Source organism: Labeo rohita, chromosome 2 (assembly GCF_022985175.1).
Source record: "Labeo rohita strain BAU-BD-2019 chromosome 2, IGBB_LRoh.1.0, whole genome shotgun sequence".
NCBI lineage: Eukaryota > Metazoa > Chordata > Actinopteri > Cypriniformes > Cyprinidae > Labeo > Labeo rohita.
This window is the reverse complement of record NC_066870.1, coordinates 1,083,387-1,101,936: the sequence shown is the minus strand read 5'-3', so window position 1 is coordinate 1,101,936 and position 18,550 is coordinate 1,083,387. Positions and strand designations below refer to the sequence as shown.

General features: G+C 37.1%; 3 protein-coding genes across 3 annotated transcripts in view; all 3 read right to left on the bottom strand.

The window, feature by feature from the left end:
• The window catches only part of LOC127173539 (C-C chemokine receptor type 2-like), a 41,824-nt gene that overhangs the window by 11,671 nt on the left and 11,603 nt on the right, over positions 1-18,550 (bottom strand). The window lies entirely within an intron of this gene.
• The window catches only part of LOC127173530 (C-C chemokine receptor type 2-like), a 37,822-nt gene continuing 31,901 nt past the window's right edge, over positions 12,630-18,550 (bottom strand). The window contains exon 3 of the transcript XR_007828781.1: positions 12,630-12,668. The gene's annotated coding sequence lies outside the window, so the exon portion shown is untranslated. The remainder of the gene's footprint in view (positions 12,669-18,550) is intronic.
• LOC127173547 (C-C chemokine receptor type 2-like) overlaps positions 16,835-18,550 on the bottom strand; it is a 47,807-nt gene continuing 46,091 nt past the window's right edge. Inside the window, exon 3 of the mRNA XM_051123488.1 lies at positions 16,835-18,015. Within this exon, the coding sequence (XP_050979445.1) occupies positions 17,263-18,015 (753 nt within the window). The 3' untranslated portion in view covers positions 16,835-17,262. The remainder of the gene's footprint in view (positions 18,016-18,550) is intronic.

Here is an 18,550-nt window from a genome sequence, read left to right as displayed (position 1 = left end):
GAGATGCTGTATAATCAAATTTTATATGCATCCATTATTAAAAGTAAGTCATTAATAGCAAGCTTCATATCTAATTCTTTTAAACATGTTTTCATGCTAACAGCACACATCAAACTAGCATTTCCACTCGTGGAAACAGATAAATTACGAGGTGCAGAGAGACATCATGTAATGTTGGACAATGAGCTGACGGGGCCCATTTGAAGTAATTTATTAAGAAGCCAATGGACAATATAAAGTTTCTGACTGTGTGGGGCATCTGACTGCTTTCCAAAAAGGGGCACAACTGATTTACAAATATAGTGATAGTGTCAAATGAGACTGTACAGGGACTGAGGCAATGAGCAGTAGAGTAAACGCTGCAGGACTGTCTACATAATATCATACAAATGTTCAATTGAATTATTGAATTATTAAGACTTTGATGTACGAATGGGGCATTTTTAAAACTTTTACTCAGTCCAATTACCCACACTTGCGCTCTTGGCCACTTTATAGTACATGTATGCGACAGGAAGTGCGTGCGTAAGACTGTCCCAGGTCTTAATGATGCCAAACTGCAGTGCCCTTAAAGCAAACTAAATCCACACCATTTTAAATACTGCTCAGGAGGCTTAGCGTATCCCATCATGCATCATGTTTTGGAATAAATCATGAGATCTTGTGAGAGGTCACGGAAACCTTTCCAATGTAAGTTAAAAAATGATTAATAATTATATTAATTAGATATTACAAATAATTTGGTAGTAAAACAAAGTGTTGCATGTTTTATGCAAAGAGAAGTATATTTATTTTGTACATCATTTGCAACTGCTTTTTTATCACTTAATTAGAAGCACCACAAATTAAATTGACATCTGTTATAGGGAGATACTGAACAGATATTTAGAAGTTTATTTTAAAGTGCAAAGTTGAAACTAAAAATAAATCTCTGTAAACACTCGCATTTTTACCACACTATAATGTGTCCAATCAGGTCATGAAAAGTTCTACACACACTTGTGGTTTTCATGTTCACTTCAACACTTGGGCCAAAAACAGGAAATCCGTCATACAATTAGTCAAGGTGCAAAACTGCAAGTGTGGGTATTTGGACAAGGCAAAAGTTTAAGAAACAACATGTTATTGTAGGGTATCAGAGCGAATCAGACAAATGGAAGATTCGATCAGAACATTTGGTTGAAACCAAAGAGCCAAATTCCACAAAGGGGCCCAGAACCACGTCATAAATCTGTCCAGGATACCCTGGCGCCAGCCAGCCTGAAGTAAGCCTAACCAACTAACTTTCACAGCTTTGAACAACTTGCAACATTAAAACAAAAGAACACAATTATTGATAATCCCATCTCAGGAAGGAGATTATCAATATTGGGGCGAGAAACCCAAGATTAATGGTCAAAGATGCAGCCCATCAGGACCATCACATGAGGAAACTTTGTTGGGTGGTGCTCCCCCACCCAAGACAAGAACCAGACCAAGTTTCTTCTAAATTCCTTTGTTCCTTGGAACATGCCCTTAGTTCACAGAATGGCAGAGACTGTCCATTTTACCTAAATATGCACCAAAACGATGCTTAAAAGGACATATGAATGAACATCAGACCATTGCATAACTCCCTGCTATGTATGCCACCCACACATTTGTCTATTATGTTCTAATCACTCGTTGTGTATGTCCTTTTTAATAACTATTGAATAGCTTAAGGGTTTATATTCATGTTTGGTATGTATGAGTTTGAAAATTCATGCTTTGAATGTTTCCACCAATCAATTCATTGTCAAATGTGTTGTATTCATGTTATAGGAATCATGGCCAAATTATACTCTGCAAGAGCGGGAAAATTCTGACCATGTGACTGATAAGATAACATGCTGATTTATGTTTTGGGAGGAGAAACATAGCAATATCCTGAGTTAAGACAACATCTAATTGGTCAAGACACCATTTTGGGATGTGTCCAAAGCTGAGTTTAAAACCACAGGACACCATCAAATTTTGCTTTTAGCTATTTCCATCGCTCCTAGCCATGCTTTTAGCTTTTAGCTTTAGCTTTTAGCTATTGGTTTAACCATTGCTTTTAGTCAGGCTCTTAGCTTGTGCTTTTAGTTTGTTCTTCGTGCCATCTCTTTTAGCCATGCTTTTTGCCATAATTTGCCGCTGCTTTTTGCGTTCTTTGAACGCTTCCTGGCTTGCACGCCAGCCACTCCTCTAACGAAAACATGAGGAGACCGTCACATTTCTTTCTTTTACTTTAATCTTTTCTTTCCGTTGAGAGTTTCGTGTTCTAAGTTAAGTTTTGCCGCTAAGCCGTGTCTCAGACTTCGTGCCTGCCTCAAAACTTCAACCAGCGTACACGACTCCATCATCCAGCCAACGCCCAAGACATCACCTCCAACGACCACGGACTTCCAACCAATCAGCAACCTTGGGGAACCCCTTTCTGCAACGACGTCATCAAAGGAAACCCCTTAACACAAAGGCAACGCAAGTACAACCTCCAGATTCTAGCTGAACTGGTGCATTAATATAGCGTTTAATAACCTCACTAAGAAACTCAACGCGAGGGTTAATTAAATGATTGATGGTTGTTCAGGTCTAAGCAATTGCATATACGTATGCTATAAACTTGGGATTTCACATTTTCACTCTTCTAAACTCATTCTTTCCTCATCTCTCTCTCTTTCTGCAACCTGTATGAATGTGTGAATGCGCGTCTATGTGTTAGATTAGTTTATATGTCTTAGGTTTTTCCAATAAATTCCTATTCATATTGAAAAGAGAAGTATCTTGTGTTTTGTGCTTATAAATTAATGTCTTAAACTGCCGACCTTGTTACCGTGCTAAGAAATAGTGTTTTCACTATATTTTGGATATTAGTATCCAGTACAGTGTTGATGTTATACGGCTCGCTCAATGAATCACTGACCGATTCATTGATCCGCTGTATACGGAGATTCTGTTCAATCTTAAATGATTCCCTTTGAGCAAAATTGACTTCTGTAGATCCCCTACATTATATATGTTATATATGCTGTACAAATTATAACAGCAGAAATGTTTGATAAAAGGGTAAAACTAACACAGACCTACCACTGCAAATGTCTCCCTCCGCAGCTTTCTGTCTTCTCTGTTTCTAAATGAAGACTCTCCACAAACAAGACTGGACTGACGGCTTCCTTTAGGTCTTTTCATCTAAAGAAAATACAATTATATAGAGAATGTTAATAATGATCTGTGAGCAACATATTTAAGTTCTAAACTGATATGAATGAACTGCAGGAGGTTAAAAAAATAACTTTTAGTTATTACTTTTTTAATTTTTACTCTTTTTTTTGGTCTTTAAATTAAAAGGTATTACAAGCATGGAATACTAAGTGTAGTGATTAATGTGGTATCTGTCAAACCATAAAGTTTGGTGATCACTGTGCTATTACTATACATATATCACAGTCAAACTAAAGATACTGCAGTAAAAGCATAATAAGTGTTGTGGTTATTGTGCTTTTTTACTGCAACTGCCACAGCAAAACTACAGTTACTGTGGTAAAAACATGGTAATTGTCCTGTTTACTCTCTTTTAACTTCAAATATCACAGTACAACTACAGTTACTGTGGTAAAAACATGGTAATTGTCCTGTTTACATTTACATTTACATTTATTCATTTAGCAGACGCTTTTATCCAAAGCGACTTACAGGTGGGGAATACATCAAGCGATTTGTCCTAAAGAAGCAAAACGACCTACGAAGTGCTCAAAATACCATATAACAGGCATTGTTCAAATAAGTACAAGCTAGAAAGGGAAAAGAGTAGAAAAGGAATTTATTTTTTTTTTTTTTAAGTCAAGTAGTGTCGAAAGAGATGGGTTTTCAGCAGTTGCTTGAAAGTTGTTAGGGAGTTGGCATTCCAGATAGTGGTGGGAAGATCATTCCACCAGCCAGGAACGGTGTAAGAGAATGTTCTGGAAAGTGATTTTGTGCCTCTTTGTGATGGTACAATGAGGCGTCACTCACTGGCAGATCTCAGAGTTCTCAGAGTAACTTTGTCCTGTTTACTCTCTTTTAACTTCAAATATCACAGTACAACTACAGTTATTTTGGTAAAAACATGGTAAGTGTCACTGTTTTAACTTTAAATATCACAGTACAACTACAGTTAATGTAGTAAAAACATGGTAAGTGCCATGTTTACTGTGTTTTAACTTAAAATATGACAGTACACCTGCAGTTACTAGGGTAAAAACATGGTAAGTTATCCTGTTTACTGTGTTTAACTTCAAATATCACAGTAAAACTGCAGTTACTGAGGTAAAAACATGGTAAGTATGCTGTTTACTGTGTTTTAACTTAAAATATCACAGTACAACTTACAACAACTGTTGTAACTGTTGTAAGTGTTGTGGTTACCATGATTTTACTACAAATACAACTTCCATCTTTGAACCTGCTATAAATATAAAACTGATGAAGGTCTATGACATGTCACGTGACAGATAGAGTTTAATCGCTCCAGTTAGCAGGTGTGTTCGTTTAGTTAAACGCAATAAAACGCAAAGACGGATATAATTACGCGAATAAACATACGGCGCTAATCTGATTAACAAAGAAAACAGGATACATTTTAAAACAAACATTAAGACAGCGTATTTACGACTACTCACCCAACCTGCGGCACATGTAAACTGATGGCAAATATCGCGATGTGTGCTGAATGAGACTTCCTGAACGTGATTTCATAGCGATCATCTCATGTCCTTCGCGTCTGTGTTCTGACGCCAAAAGTTTCCCATTGAAATCAATGAAATCAACGCCGTTGACGTCTTCACAGTGACGCTAGAGGCGCTTGACCGTTCTGCAGTTTTTGACGCCGAGGGAGTGAGAATGGGTTGATTATTATTATTTTTAAACATGGTATCTATCTTCAAAGAAAATAAGTTTTCTAACATCTTTGCAGCAGTAGTTTTTATGGATCCAAAACCACCTTGGGTGTGCATGATTTTTTAATAATTCAATAACCCATCATCAATTAATCCTTATATAATGTAATTTATTGTAATTAATGTAACTATAAATGCATTCAGAATAAAACAGGAGTGAGTTGGCTGTGACTTATGGAAAGTGTATGTAGTGCTTTTATAGCCGACACAGTGTGTGCTGCTGTAAAGACTTGATTTATCCTTCACAACCTCACTTTCATCCAAGACTTTTGTTAATCGTTTACACGATTCAAATGCCCTCTCTCAGGTCTAACCATTTGTTATAGAAAACCCAAAACACACACAGCCACATTCAGAGATAAGAGGTGCATTTTCTGCTCTTAAGGTCCCATTCATCAAGATTCCTACTCCTTTACCCCCACCCTTGAGTTTATACATTTACTATATCAATGAATAAAGTCAAGTGCTGCCCTGTAGATTTTCACGTTCTAAAACCACTCTAAAATATGTCACAATAGTACAGTCATAACTTGTTATATGACTTTAAGTTTGCTAAGCAGAGCAGGACACTAATTATGAGATGGTGTGATAACAAAAATCAAAATGGCAAGATCTAATAGAGGTTTGCTTTTCTTACATTTCAATTGACATTTCGTTTTTCCAGTTGTAAAGGTTAAAAATAGGGATGCCCAAACTCTGATTAGCTGGTTAAGGATTGTCTAATCGGCCCTCCAGGACCAAGTCTGGGCACCCCTGGGTTAAAACAATGTTAAGATGCTGACAAACAGCAGTGTTTCCTTGGACTTGGACTCGGCCCTTTGGGACTCGGACTTGAGTCTGACTCGGCCCATTTTGTACTTGGACTCGATTGGTTAAAGACTCCGACTTGGGTGGACTCAAACCCAACACTAGAAAATGATGACAGTTTGGAAATGGGATAAGTTAAAATGAAATGTGGACAGTGTAAACATGCTCAAAATACCAGCTTTTCAAAATAATAAGAAAACTGTATACAAGTATAACAAATTTTGCATATATGTTGGCATATATAAATTACACATATTGTTCACATACATGGTCTTAACATACATCACCAAAAAAAAAAAAAGTAATTGTTTACATATTTTTTAAAATAAGCCTATAGACTAATTTTACTATGTGTATTTCATATACAGTATAAACCTATATAATATCTTATGTAAGTAAACTGAATGTTTGCATATATTATATTTAAATACACTTGCATATATAAATTACACATATATTGTTAACATATAGAGTGTCAACATATGGTGTCATGTAAATATTTTGTATGTATACTAATTTTACTGTGGGTGTTTCATAAATGTTATAAACCTGTTTAAAATGATATACAAGCATACCAGATGTTATTTAAATAAACTGGCATATCTTAAACATTTATTGTTCACATATATGGTCTTCACATATTAATCCATATGAATATTTGTATTATATGTGTTTAAACTAATGTTAATATGGGTATTTAATATATGGTATAAGTGTATAAATTCACATATCCTGAGGATGTATACATGTAATCATGTAATAATAATATATTGTCTCATAAGACAACAGCACTCATGATATAGGGACATATGTGTCATATATTACATGTCTGTATGGTGTAACGGTCTGGGTCCCTTTAAGACCCGCCTTTCCCTGCATCTGCACTCGTGGATATATGCTGGAAGAACACAGTGTGTTATCTGTCGTTGTTGCACCATTTCCTTAAGTAATAATACACAAGCTGATGGTGACCTGCCTTGTGTGGTTCTTTCCTGACGTCCCACAGGTTACAATGAGTCCATCATAACCTCCAGAGATAAACCACAGAGATCAATAGGCTTGAGACTGAACTGGCACTAAAGTCACTCCATCCTACAGCATTTTGCCTGCTCTCACATAAAATTAATGATCTGATTCACTATGTCTAATATGAGTCTATGTAATAATTTTGCCTAATAACTTTACATCTTCTACATGCAAAGTGGTAGCTATTGGCTATGTTTACGTCCAGAGATGCGAATTTAACTTAAAACTGAACAAAACTGTCACGTCCTGATAAACTTGCACTAAATATCACCAAAAAAAAGCCACTGAAAATAATACTTTTCATATAAATACATGAATTGCTTGCACCTCAGGGTGCGAGGAAATTTTCCCACCGGTTAATGGACATGTGACAACACTGGTAATACCGGTATCACTGGGGGGAGAGGTTGTGCCTCAGCATTAACTCTTCAAATGATGATTATCATTGTCGGTTGAATGAAAATCCAATGACGCCTACAGACTTCCTGACATTCCTGATCATTAAAGTGTGTTTCCAGATCAGAATCAACCATGTCTGATATTCCCCTTCTAGGAATGAAGTCTCAAACCAGTATTGAGCCATAAAGACAACAAAGCATTTGATAGTGAAATTTGCCAACTATATCCAAAACATCCTAATAACCCTTGCATTTCTTAAAGAGTTATTAAATAACAATCCTGTGAATATAACTGCATACTCATGGTTCATTCCGATCTTCCCATTCTTGGGTTAACATAGATGTCATATAACCAACGCAAAATATTTCCCCTGTAGCACAAGCGTTACCAGTGTCAGCCCTGAACCCAACAAACTGAAGAAAACTGATCAAATGACTCTTTCTCAGAGTCTGAGGCAAGATGATACACAGATAACCAGAGAGATAAAGTTCCAACAACATTTGTCAGTTGTGCGTGTGTGTGTGTGTGTGTGTGTGTGTGTACTTGTTTTTGCTACATTGTGTGTGTGTGTGTGTGTGTAAGCAAGAATATTATACTTTACACATTGCCCACGTATTGCATCTATACTCAGTGCTTGCAGAGCACCTTTCCTTTGGTAGGAGTGAAGGCAGACGAGTATGGATAATTAAAGAAATGAGAAGCATCTCCTGATAGTGATGACATTGATAATGCTTTGAGTTGTAGTCAACAGGATCATCACCTGACCTGGGACTTGGTGCTGTCCTGTGTCCTGTGCCCTGCTGCCTGATTACTGCTTCAGGAAATTGTTCTTATTCCTGAATCTGCATTAAATGTAAAAAAAAAAAAAAAAAGGGAAGAAAGAAAGAAAAGAGGAAGAAAAGGTAAAAAAAAAAAAAGAAAAAAAGAAAGGAGGCAGTAGATTAATGCTGAATAATTCTGAATACTTGCTGGACCACTTGTTAAAGGGGTCATCAGATGCTAAATTCACTTTTTCATGTTGTTTGAACATTAATGTGTGTTGGCAGTGTATGTACAAATCTACCCTATAATGATAAAAATCCATGCAGTGGTTTTTAATTAATCTGTAAAAATAATATCCCCTTTTTCAAATCGAGCCGTTCTCAGATGCCTGACATGACAGAGGCCACTCCCACAATAGTTGATTGACATGAGCATCTTACCTCAGACCAGCCGTCCTTGTTTTGATGCCGGAGCAGGGATGTGAGTTAGACAAGAATATCTCTAATTGAGTGATTGAGGTGTTGTGTTGCTGGATGTAATAATGAACATAGTGGTCGTCATTTACTCCCGACATCTGAGCCGCTGAAGATGCAGTGGATTACGTTTGTTTGTGAATGGAATGCACCTCCCGATCTACATATATCCGTCTATGTTCACGTGAATCATTCGTGATCCAGCTTCACCTACAGCAGAAGTGAGTATAAGTGTTATTTTTTTATGAATCTTTGCGATCGCCTTTCCTTATAACGTGCTAGTTAGCAAGTTTAACAGCTAAACGCGGCTAAATGCGGCTAAAGTAAACAAGACCGTCACTCCACAGAGAGAAGAGAGGGGCGGGGCGAGCAGAGCTCATTTGCATTTAAAGCAGCCTCGACCAGAATGAGATGATTTTTGCAGAGCTGATTTTGACAAGGTAAAACGGGTGTTGTTTTACACAACCATTGAGAATTTTTAACCGAAGTATTTTATAGACTTTTCATTAAGACCCTAAAGAATTATATCAACTTGTGAAAAATGGGCATCCAATGACCCCTTTAAACTGACATCAGACTTATGAAAGTAATGTTATTTTTAAAGGTAATACAGGTGATCTCAAAAAATTAGAAAATCATGAAAAGTTCATTTTTTGTTGGTAACTTATTTCAAAAACTGAAACATTCATATATTCTAGATTCATTACATGTAAAGTAAAACATTTCAATTTTTTTTTTTTTTTTTTTTTAATTTTGATGATTAGAGCTTACAGCTCATGAAAGTCAAAATCCAGTATCTCAACATATTAGAATATTTCATAAGATCAATCAAAAAATGGATTTGCAAAACAAAAAAAAAACTTCTTTAAAGTATGTTCATTTATGCACTCAGTACTTGATCGGCAGCACAAATGACAGCATCAGTAAGCAGTGGCGTGGAAGAGATCAGGCACTATTGAACCTTCAGCTCGTCTGTATATTGTTGGACTGACTGTTTCTCATCTTTCTCTTATCCCATAGATTCTCAATGGGGTTCAGATCAGGCATGTTGGCTGGCCAATAAAGCACAGTAATATCATGGTCAGCAAACCACTTGAAAGTGTTTTTTGCACTGTGGCCAGGTGCTAAATTCCTGCTGGAAAAGGAAATCAGCATCTCCATAAAGCTTGTCAGCAGATGGAAGCATAAAGTGCTCCAAAATCTCCTGGTAGATGGCTGCATTGACTTTGCACTTGATAAAACACAATGGACCAACACCAGCAGACGTCACGGCACCCCAAATCATCACTGACTTTAGAAACTTCACACTAGACTTTAAGCAGCTTGGATTCCGTGCCTCTCCAGTCTTCCTCCAGACTCTGGGACCATGATTTCAACATGAAGTGCAAAATTTACTTTTATCTGAAAAGAGGACTTTGGGCCATTGAGCAACAGTCAAGTTCATTTTCTTATCAGCCCAGGTGAGATGCTTCTGACGTTGTTTCTGTTTCAGAAGTGGCTTGGTAGCCCTTTTCCTGAAGACGTCTGAGCGTGGTGACTCTTGATGCACTGATTTCAGCTTCAGTCCACTCCTTGTGAAGCTCTCCCAAGTGTTTGAATCAGCTTTGCTTGACAGTTTTCTCAAGCTTGTGGTCATCCCTGTTGCATGTGCACCTTTTTCTACCCAATTTCTTCCTTCCAGTCAACTTTGCATTTAATATGCTTTGATACAGCACTCTGTAAACAGCCACCCCTTTCAGTAATGACCTTCTGTGACTTACTCTCTTTGTGGAGGTTGTCAGTGATTGTCTTCTGGACCACTGCCAAGTCAGCAGTCTTCCTCATTATTGCGGTTTCAAAGAATAAGAGATACCTGGAATTTATACTGTAGGGATGGACATTTAATGAAACTCAAATGTAAATATTCTAATATTTTGAGATACTGGATACTGGTCTTTTTGTCATTGATTGTGTTAAACTGTGAAATAAAAAAAACTTACTCAGCTGCTGAAAAGGCATCACTGATGTTTGAAAAGGTTTTCCCTAAACTTTGACATGGTCAGAAATATTAATGTTGTTTTAACATTACCTTGGAACATCAGATGGCAACATTATTTTTTGACACTGTTGACATTTTAGTTGTATTTTCAATGTTTCAAGAAAAGTGGTTTAGAACCAACATTATATTAACATTGATAGAAGAATATTACCAATATTCTTTTAGGAAATTTTCTTTTAGGAAATTTTCATATCAATTCAACAGCAGTGATGTAGAATCAACATCATAGTGTAACCAGTGTTACAGGTGAGTAACTAGTTACATGTAACGGAATTACGTAATTTAATTACAAAATAAATGTAACTGTAATTAGTTACAGTTACTGAGAAAAATATGTGTAATTAAATTACAGTTACTTTTGAAAATGTTAATGATTACAAAGAGGGTTACATCTGATTCTTTTTCACACACCCCCACATACAGATTTAACTGACTTTTCCAAAATTGCATTGACTGCTCTAGCTGTGCTTTAAATTAAGTTATTACACGGCTCTGTGGAATGCTTGATTCTGATTGGTCAGTCATGACATTCCAAGGTATGTTATTCCCCAATAACAACTAGTAAAATCTAATAACACAGACTCATCCGGGGCCACTTAAGTCAAAGCTATACGCTTGATAGTTTTTCTTGGTGGAAGCTTTGCATTTGGTTAGCTAATAAAATATTAATGCTCAATTCAATATTATGTGTACAATTTTTTAGTTCTGTCAACTTACCACTTGCTAGCAACTGATTTCTTCACGGAAGCTTTGCATTCAAATATTTCAGCTCAGATCAGTGTTTCGTGTCTAATTATTTACTTTTATGGCGAGCAGCTGTGTAATAAGTAGGATAATGTATATCTAGCCAGTTGTTATGGCAAAATAAAAATGTATACTTATTGTAATTTTAATTCAAGGGATAAAGTCTGACAGTCATCAGTGTTGAGTGCTGCTGTAAGTTTAACTCTGCCTAGTTTAAATGTTTTGAAATGATTAACAGTTGAAAATATTAGAAATTTAGTCAAAAAGTAATGTTACATTACTTTAATAAAGTAATTGAAAAAGTTACACTACGTGTTACATTGTAACGTGAGGACGCTGAGGCGGTGTAGAATCCAATTGCAGAAGTTTATTATAAACAACAGCAAACATACACGATGGAACAGGCAGAGGGTCAATAACCGGAAAGGCAGTCCAAAACGTACAACACATAAACGTAATCCAGGTAGCAGAGAGATAAAGCAGGCAGTGGGTCAAATACCGTAAAGACAGTCCAGAAACAGCAAACAATCCAATAAGGGTAATCCGTAAACTCAGTAGTCCATAAACAAAGCAAGATAGCAACAGGTAATCCAACAGAGAAATATAACAAACGCTCGGTAAGGCAGGTGAACTGGCAATACTTCGCAAAGAAGTGAGCACATGGTGAGTCCTTAAATAGTGACAAACAGGAAGTAACAATAGAAGCAGCAGAGGGAGCATGCAGGCGGTCCTAGGGTGAGGGCTCCCTCTGCTGGCTTGGCGTTACATACATTTTAAATAGAGTAACTTGTAATCTGTAACCTATTACATTTCCAAAGTAACCTTCACAACACTGAGTGTAAGGTTGATTCACTGACATTACCGTTGATTATTTTTGTTAGTTTCAATAGTGCATCAACAGCAGTGATGTAGAATCAGTAGTGTAATATTAATTCAGTGGGTTTTGTTTTCTCAATCTTGATTCAACATAAATTGCAGGTGCAAAAGTGATGGAACCAACTTCATTTACAACATTAATTCAGAGCAGTTAACATTAAATTTGAATTCTGTTGAATTTGATTCAACAGCAGTGATGTAGAATCAGTAGTGTAATATTAATTCAGTGGGTTTTGTTGTTGAAATCTCAATCATGATTCAACATAAATTGCGGGTGCAATTGTGATATGAAACTAACATCACTTTACAACATTAATTCAGAGCAGTTAGCATTGACACATCAACTTAACATTGTTTCAGTGGAACTGTATCTTGATATCTGGGTCATTTCCCACTCAGCTGTTGTTTCTTAAGCTGATAAATCAATGGGTGCAAGACTGAAATTCCCCAAATTTAATAACAGATATAAGTATAAATATAGCATATAAATATTTATACTATAAATATTTCATTAATTATTGATCTTAAAAAGCTCTTGCTAACTTTTTGTCAAAATAACTGTCATCTAGCTTAACTTCTGACCCCTCCATAATGGTCTCATCTGACCTGGTGTCATCTGCTCTTATGGGGAAAACTACAACAGCAAAATGTTAGATCACACCAGATCATTAAGATCCAGCGCCGGACGCCAGATCCTGACAGAAAATATCCATTTTGTCTGGTAGCAGAACTACTAGTAAGCAAAATTGTCTTGTCTTGCACACAAAATACCAAGAACTCGATTAACAGTCTTCTATCAGCCAAGAAGTTGACTGAGAAAAGAGAAGAAGCAGGAGACAAAGTGATGATAAAAGGAGCAGAGTTTATTGTATAATCTTAGATGCATAGGTTTCAGTGCTCAGACAAAAACTGCTTCACAACAACATCCCATAAACCTTGAATTTCCATAAACATTCCCTCTTATCTCCTCGAACGCAGACATCCCTTGAAACCACACAGCCATAAGGCTAAACAAGAATGGAAAAATAATAATGACTAATCAATTAATTAATCAATGAAATGAGGCAATAAATGATTTAAACAAGAACAAATAAAAACAAATGACTCAAAATTATTATAAATGAATTGATGATTAAACAGAAAAATAAAATGAACATTTGAGGACCCTCAGATCCTTTAACCTCAAAGATTTTTAAAGGGGTCATCGGATGCCCATTTTCCACAAGTTGATATGATTCTTTAGGGTCTTAATGAAAAGTCTATAATATATTTTGGTAAAAAATGCTCAATGGTTGTGTAAAACAACACCCTTTTTACCTTGTCAAAATCAGCTCTGCTAAAATCATCTCATTCTGGTCGAGGCTGCTTTAAATGCAAATGAGCTCTGCTCGCCCCGCCCCTCTCTTCTCTCTGTGGAGTGACGAGCCTGTTTACTTTAGCCGCGTTTAGCCACTAAACTCACTTCTGCTGTAAGTGAAGTTGGTTCATGAATGATTCACACGAACATAGACGGATATATGTAGATCAGGAGGCGCATTCCCTTCACAAATAAACATAATCCACTGCATCTTCAGCGGCTCAGATGTCGGGAGTAAATGACGACCACTATGTTCATTATTACATCCAGCAACACAACACCTCAATCACTCAATCAGAGATATTCTTGTCTAACTTACATCCCTGCTCCGACATTGAAACAAAGAGGATGGACTGTTACAGCTGATCTGAGGTAAAACACTCATGTCAATCAACTATTGTGGGAGTGGCCTCTGTCAGTGTGACGCCACAAGGACAGGCATCTGGGAATGACTCGATTTGAAAAAGGGGATATTATTTTTACAGATTAATTAAAAACCACTGCATGGATTTTTATCATTATAGGGTAAGTATAATGGTAATGTTTCCTTTGAAAACCACATCTCTAGTATTTGCAAAACTGCATTTTTCCATCTCAAAAATATATCTAAACTACGACCTATGCTCTCAATGTCAAATGCTGAAACATTAATTCATGCGTTTATGACCTCACGGTTAGATTATTGTAATGCTTTATTGGGTGGTTGTTCTGCTCGCTTAATAAACAAACTCCAGCTGGTCCAAAATGCAGCAGCTAGAGTTCTTACTAGAACCAAAAAGTATGATCATATTAGCCCGGTTCTGTCTACACTGCACTGGCTCCCTATTAAACATCGTATAGATTTTAAAATCTTGCTAATTACTTACAAAGCCCTGAATGGTTTAGCTCCTCAGTACCTGAGTGAGCTCTTATCGCATTATAGTCCCTCACGTCCGCTGCGTTCTCAAAACTCTGGCAATCTGATAATACCTAGAATATCAAAATCAACCGCGGGCGGCAGATCTTTTTCTTATTTAGCGCCCAAACTCTGGAACAATCTACCCTACAATGTTCGGGACGCAGACACACTCTGTCAGTTTAAATCTAGATTAAAGACCCATCTCTTTAACCTTGCTTACACATAACACATCAACATATTCTTATAATTCAAATCCGTTAAAGGATTGTTAGGCTGCACTAATTAGGTCAACCGGAAACCGGGAACACTTCCTATAACACCCGATGTACTCGGTGCATCGTCAGAAGAATGACATCTACACTAATATTAGTCTGTTTCTCTCTTATTCCGAGGTCACATTAACCACCAGATCCAGTCCGTATCCAGATCAGATGGTCACTGCAGTCCCCCGGATCCAGTCCGAACCCAGCCCAGACGGTGGATCAGCACCTAGAGACGACCTCTACAGCCCTGAATGCAGTGGCGGCTACTGGTCTGTCAAATAGGGGAAGCTCATGACATCAACATCATAAAATTGTCTATTTATTTATTCACAAGAATGTGCCTTATTGTCATAAGTAAGTCACAATGCAAACAATCGTAAAAAAAAAAAGCTTTAGTTTTATTATGCAAAATATGATGTATTTTTTCTTTTAGTCAGATGCTACTATATAGTATAAATATTTTGCACTTTAAATAAGGTTATTATGGAGATTTATTTATTTATTTATTTATAAAGTATTTTAATAGAAATATAAGGTTTCATTATGTTATGTTAAAATTTTTCAAGATTACTATATATATATATATTTATATTAATTTATAGTCATCCTCCATGTTAATATTTAATGTAGTAATCTATATATATATTGATTACTACATTAAATATTAACATGAATGAATGAATGAACGATCTAAAAAAAAATATTAAACTCTGTAAAAGTGAAACAAGGAATGTGGTGTATAATTGTGTGAAATGTATGATGAAAATCAAGCAATTTCGCCAAGCAAATATAAAGAAATAGGTTGCAGCAGTTTTTATTTCGACTGAACTTGAGAAATCCGCGATGGGACTGAGCGCGAATAGCTTCAGCGATTCCTTATAGTACAAAATCGCTGTCAGTCAAAAGGAGATGCAATCTTTCGACAGACCCTCCAATCATCACGCAGAAGCTCGGAGTCCAGGCCAGCCCACTCCTCATTTGCTCCTCATTCACCCCCAGAGACGCTGAGCGTCCGTGGGCGGGACATAATCGCAGCGTTTATCCAATGACCGTCTAGTTTCAAAGCACTGAAAAAAAACGTTCAAAGCAGCCGCATTGAAGTCAATGGACGCTGGGCTTCAACGGGGAAATGCACTGTGACGCTACGGGAATGTATGAGAAGAAAATCAAGTCAGCCGACCTGCTATATCTAACTGATTCTGAACGAACTCGTCTTTGAGATGAACGTTTTCTAACGCATTTTTAGTCAATAAAATGTTAATACAATAGTACATAATTTGACCATTAATTTTGTGACATTATAGGGGAAGCTGAGCTTCCCTTGCAGTCTTAAAGAAATCGCCACTGCCTGAATGTCAGCGGAGTCCACATCAACTAGATGAGCCCCAGAGACGGATCCACAGTGAAGACCTCGTCACCTAGACGGCTGTCGGCACAAGACCACGGGAACTTTGGCCAGAGGAGAACTGGCCCCCCCGACTGAGCCTGGTTTCTCCCAAGGTTTTTTTCTCCATTTGTCACAGATGGAGTTTTGGTTCCTTGCCGCTGTCGCCTCTGGCTTTCTTAGTTGGGGACACTTTCTCTTAACACAATATTGCATTTTATTTTATTGTTTTTGATTAACTACCTTTACCTGAAAAGTGAGTTGCCTTTGGCATTGTTGATGTACTGTTTCCTATTTAATACTGTACAGCCGCCTTGTCACAATTCTGTATTGTTAAAGGCGGTATATAAATAAAGGTGACTTGACTTGACTAGATTTGTACATACACTGACAACACACATTAATGTTCAAACAACATGAAAAAGTGAATCTTGTATCTGATGACCCCTTTAAAGCTTCTGATGAAATTGTTCATTTTTTGTATCATTTGCAAATCTAAAATATGAGCGATATGCATGCAATATACCTTTGCAACAGCTTCAACTTCTGCATTCAACTCCTGCTTCACATTCATTATTAACAAAAGTGTTAAAGAACAAAACAAAGATAACCAGTGTTGGGGAAAGTTACTTGTAAGTATAAAGTAAAGTAATGTTTTACAACATCTGTGTTACTGCCGAAAAAAAAAGAAAACAGAAAGAAACTAATTGTGTTACTTTTATGGAAAGTAATGCATTATATTACTTTTGTGTTACTTTTTCTCATCTGGTATTGGGTGCTTGTTTTTATAATTTTTATTTTTTTAACATATGTAAAGAAAATAAAGACTTTACACAGACAGTGGTTCATAATTTGAGATTAAAACGCTTGTGTTTAACATTTAATTATTGTGGGGTTGTGTCATAATCTGAGTTTGTGGTCATTGTGAGGAATACTGAATCTGTGTTTGTGTGAGTGAAATGAGTAAATGCATGTTGACATTTACACCTACAACAACACCTCTGCACTTACTCCTGATTTCTCTCAACATTTCTCTCACGAGAGTTGTCAGTCAATACATGGGAAAACAGAAACTACCGTTACTTGAAAAAGTGAATCTTAATTTTTTTAATGTAAATTAAAGAGTAAAATATTACTTTAGAAGTTACTTTAAAAAAGTAATCAGATTATGTAACTCACATTGCTTGTGATGCTTTACCCCCAACACTGAAGACAATTGAAGTCAATGTATGTTTGTTTACAAAGGGAACATACTGACTGAAAAAATTGAAACCTCTTTCTGGAGGAATATGTTCTCTCTATGCGATCAGTGTGGAGGAATAATCAGGTGACTGTGGAGAGCAGGTTGATGGAAACTGCTCTTTTGGGCCTGTAAGGACTGCTCTTCTGAACTTCTGTCCGACACAGGTGTAGATGATGGGATTGAGGCAGCAGTGGCTTAATGCGATCGCTTCCACAAACGGCATGGCCAAACTCAGATCAACATGCCACTCACAGGTACCAAAAAAGCCCTTCGTCTGCAGGAACTTGAAGAACATGACGACGTTGTACGGAGTCCAGAAGAGGAAATAAACGCCCAGCACAGCCACGAGGAGTCTGATGACGCCGTGCTTTTCCTCTGATTTAATGCTGATGATCCGGCAAAAGCAAAAGCTCACAATAATCAGAGGGAGAATCAAGCTCAGGACGTTCAGGTACATAAATGTCCAACCTGAACTGTCAGGAAATTCAGATCCACAAGTTATGATGTTATTCTCATTTTTCACTTTAGCAAAAACAATATTAGGGAGGGACGCAAACAGGCTGAGCATCCACACAAATAAGGCCAGAGCTATTTTTGCACGGTGTCTGGAACAGATACTGCGTTTGTAGACCATGATGACGTAGCGATCCAGTGTCATGAGCACCATGAAGAAGACGCTGCCGTAGAGACCCATCATGACGAGACCGCTTACGGCGTGACACGCGAATGTGCCAAAAACCCACTCCTCCACAACACTGTGAGCCCAGAAAGGGAGCGACACCACAAAGAGCAGGTCACAAAGGGCGAGGTTGAGGAAACACACGTCTGTCAGACTGGATCTTTGATGGTTTCTGATCAGGACCCACAGGACCAGAGCGTTTCCGATCAAACCCACAATGAAAGCCGTGCTGTACAGGATGGGAAAGAAAACCCTAATGAAGGCCTCGGTGTTGCTATCATTGCATGGTGATTCATAATCATTACTGTTGTCATAGTATTCACTGTAGTCTGATGTTGTAGCTTAGAGAACACACAAACATCACAATGTTAGTTCATATAATATAATATAGGCCTATTTATCATATAATGTATTACAGTGTGGAAAAAATCCATGCGAGTGGAAACTATATACACAAATAATGAGAATTTGTCCTTCTCAAATGGATAAATGAGTGAGTGAGGAATTTGAAGGAGTTGCAAAAATGATTTTATTACAAGATTCAGTGACTCACTCATAAATACTGAACGTTTCATTACTGCATTAGCATTTTTGAACGAATCTCTTGGGTTGTAGGTACCATCAGGGGCGATTCTAGGAGTTTCATTTTAGGGGGCTCAGCCCC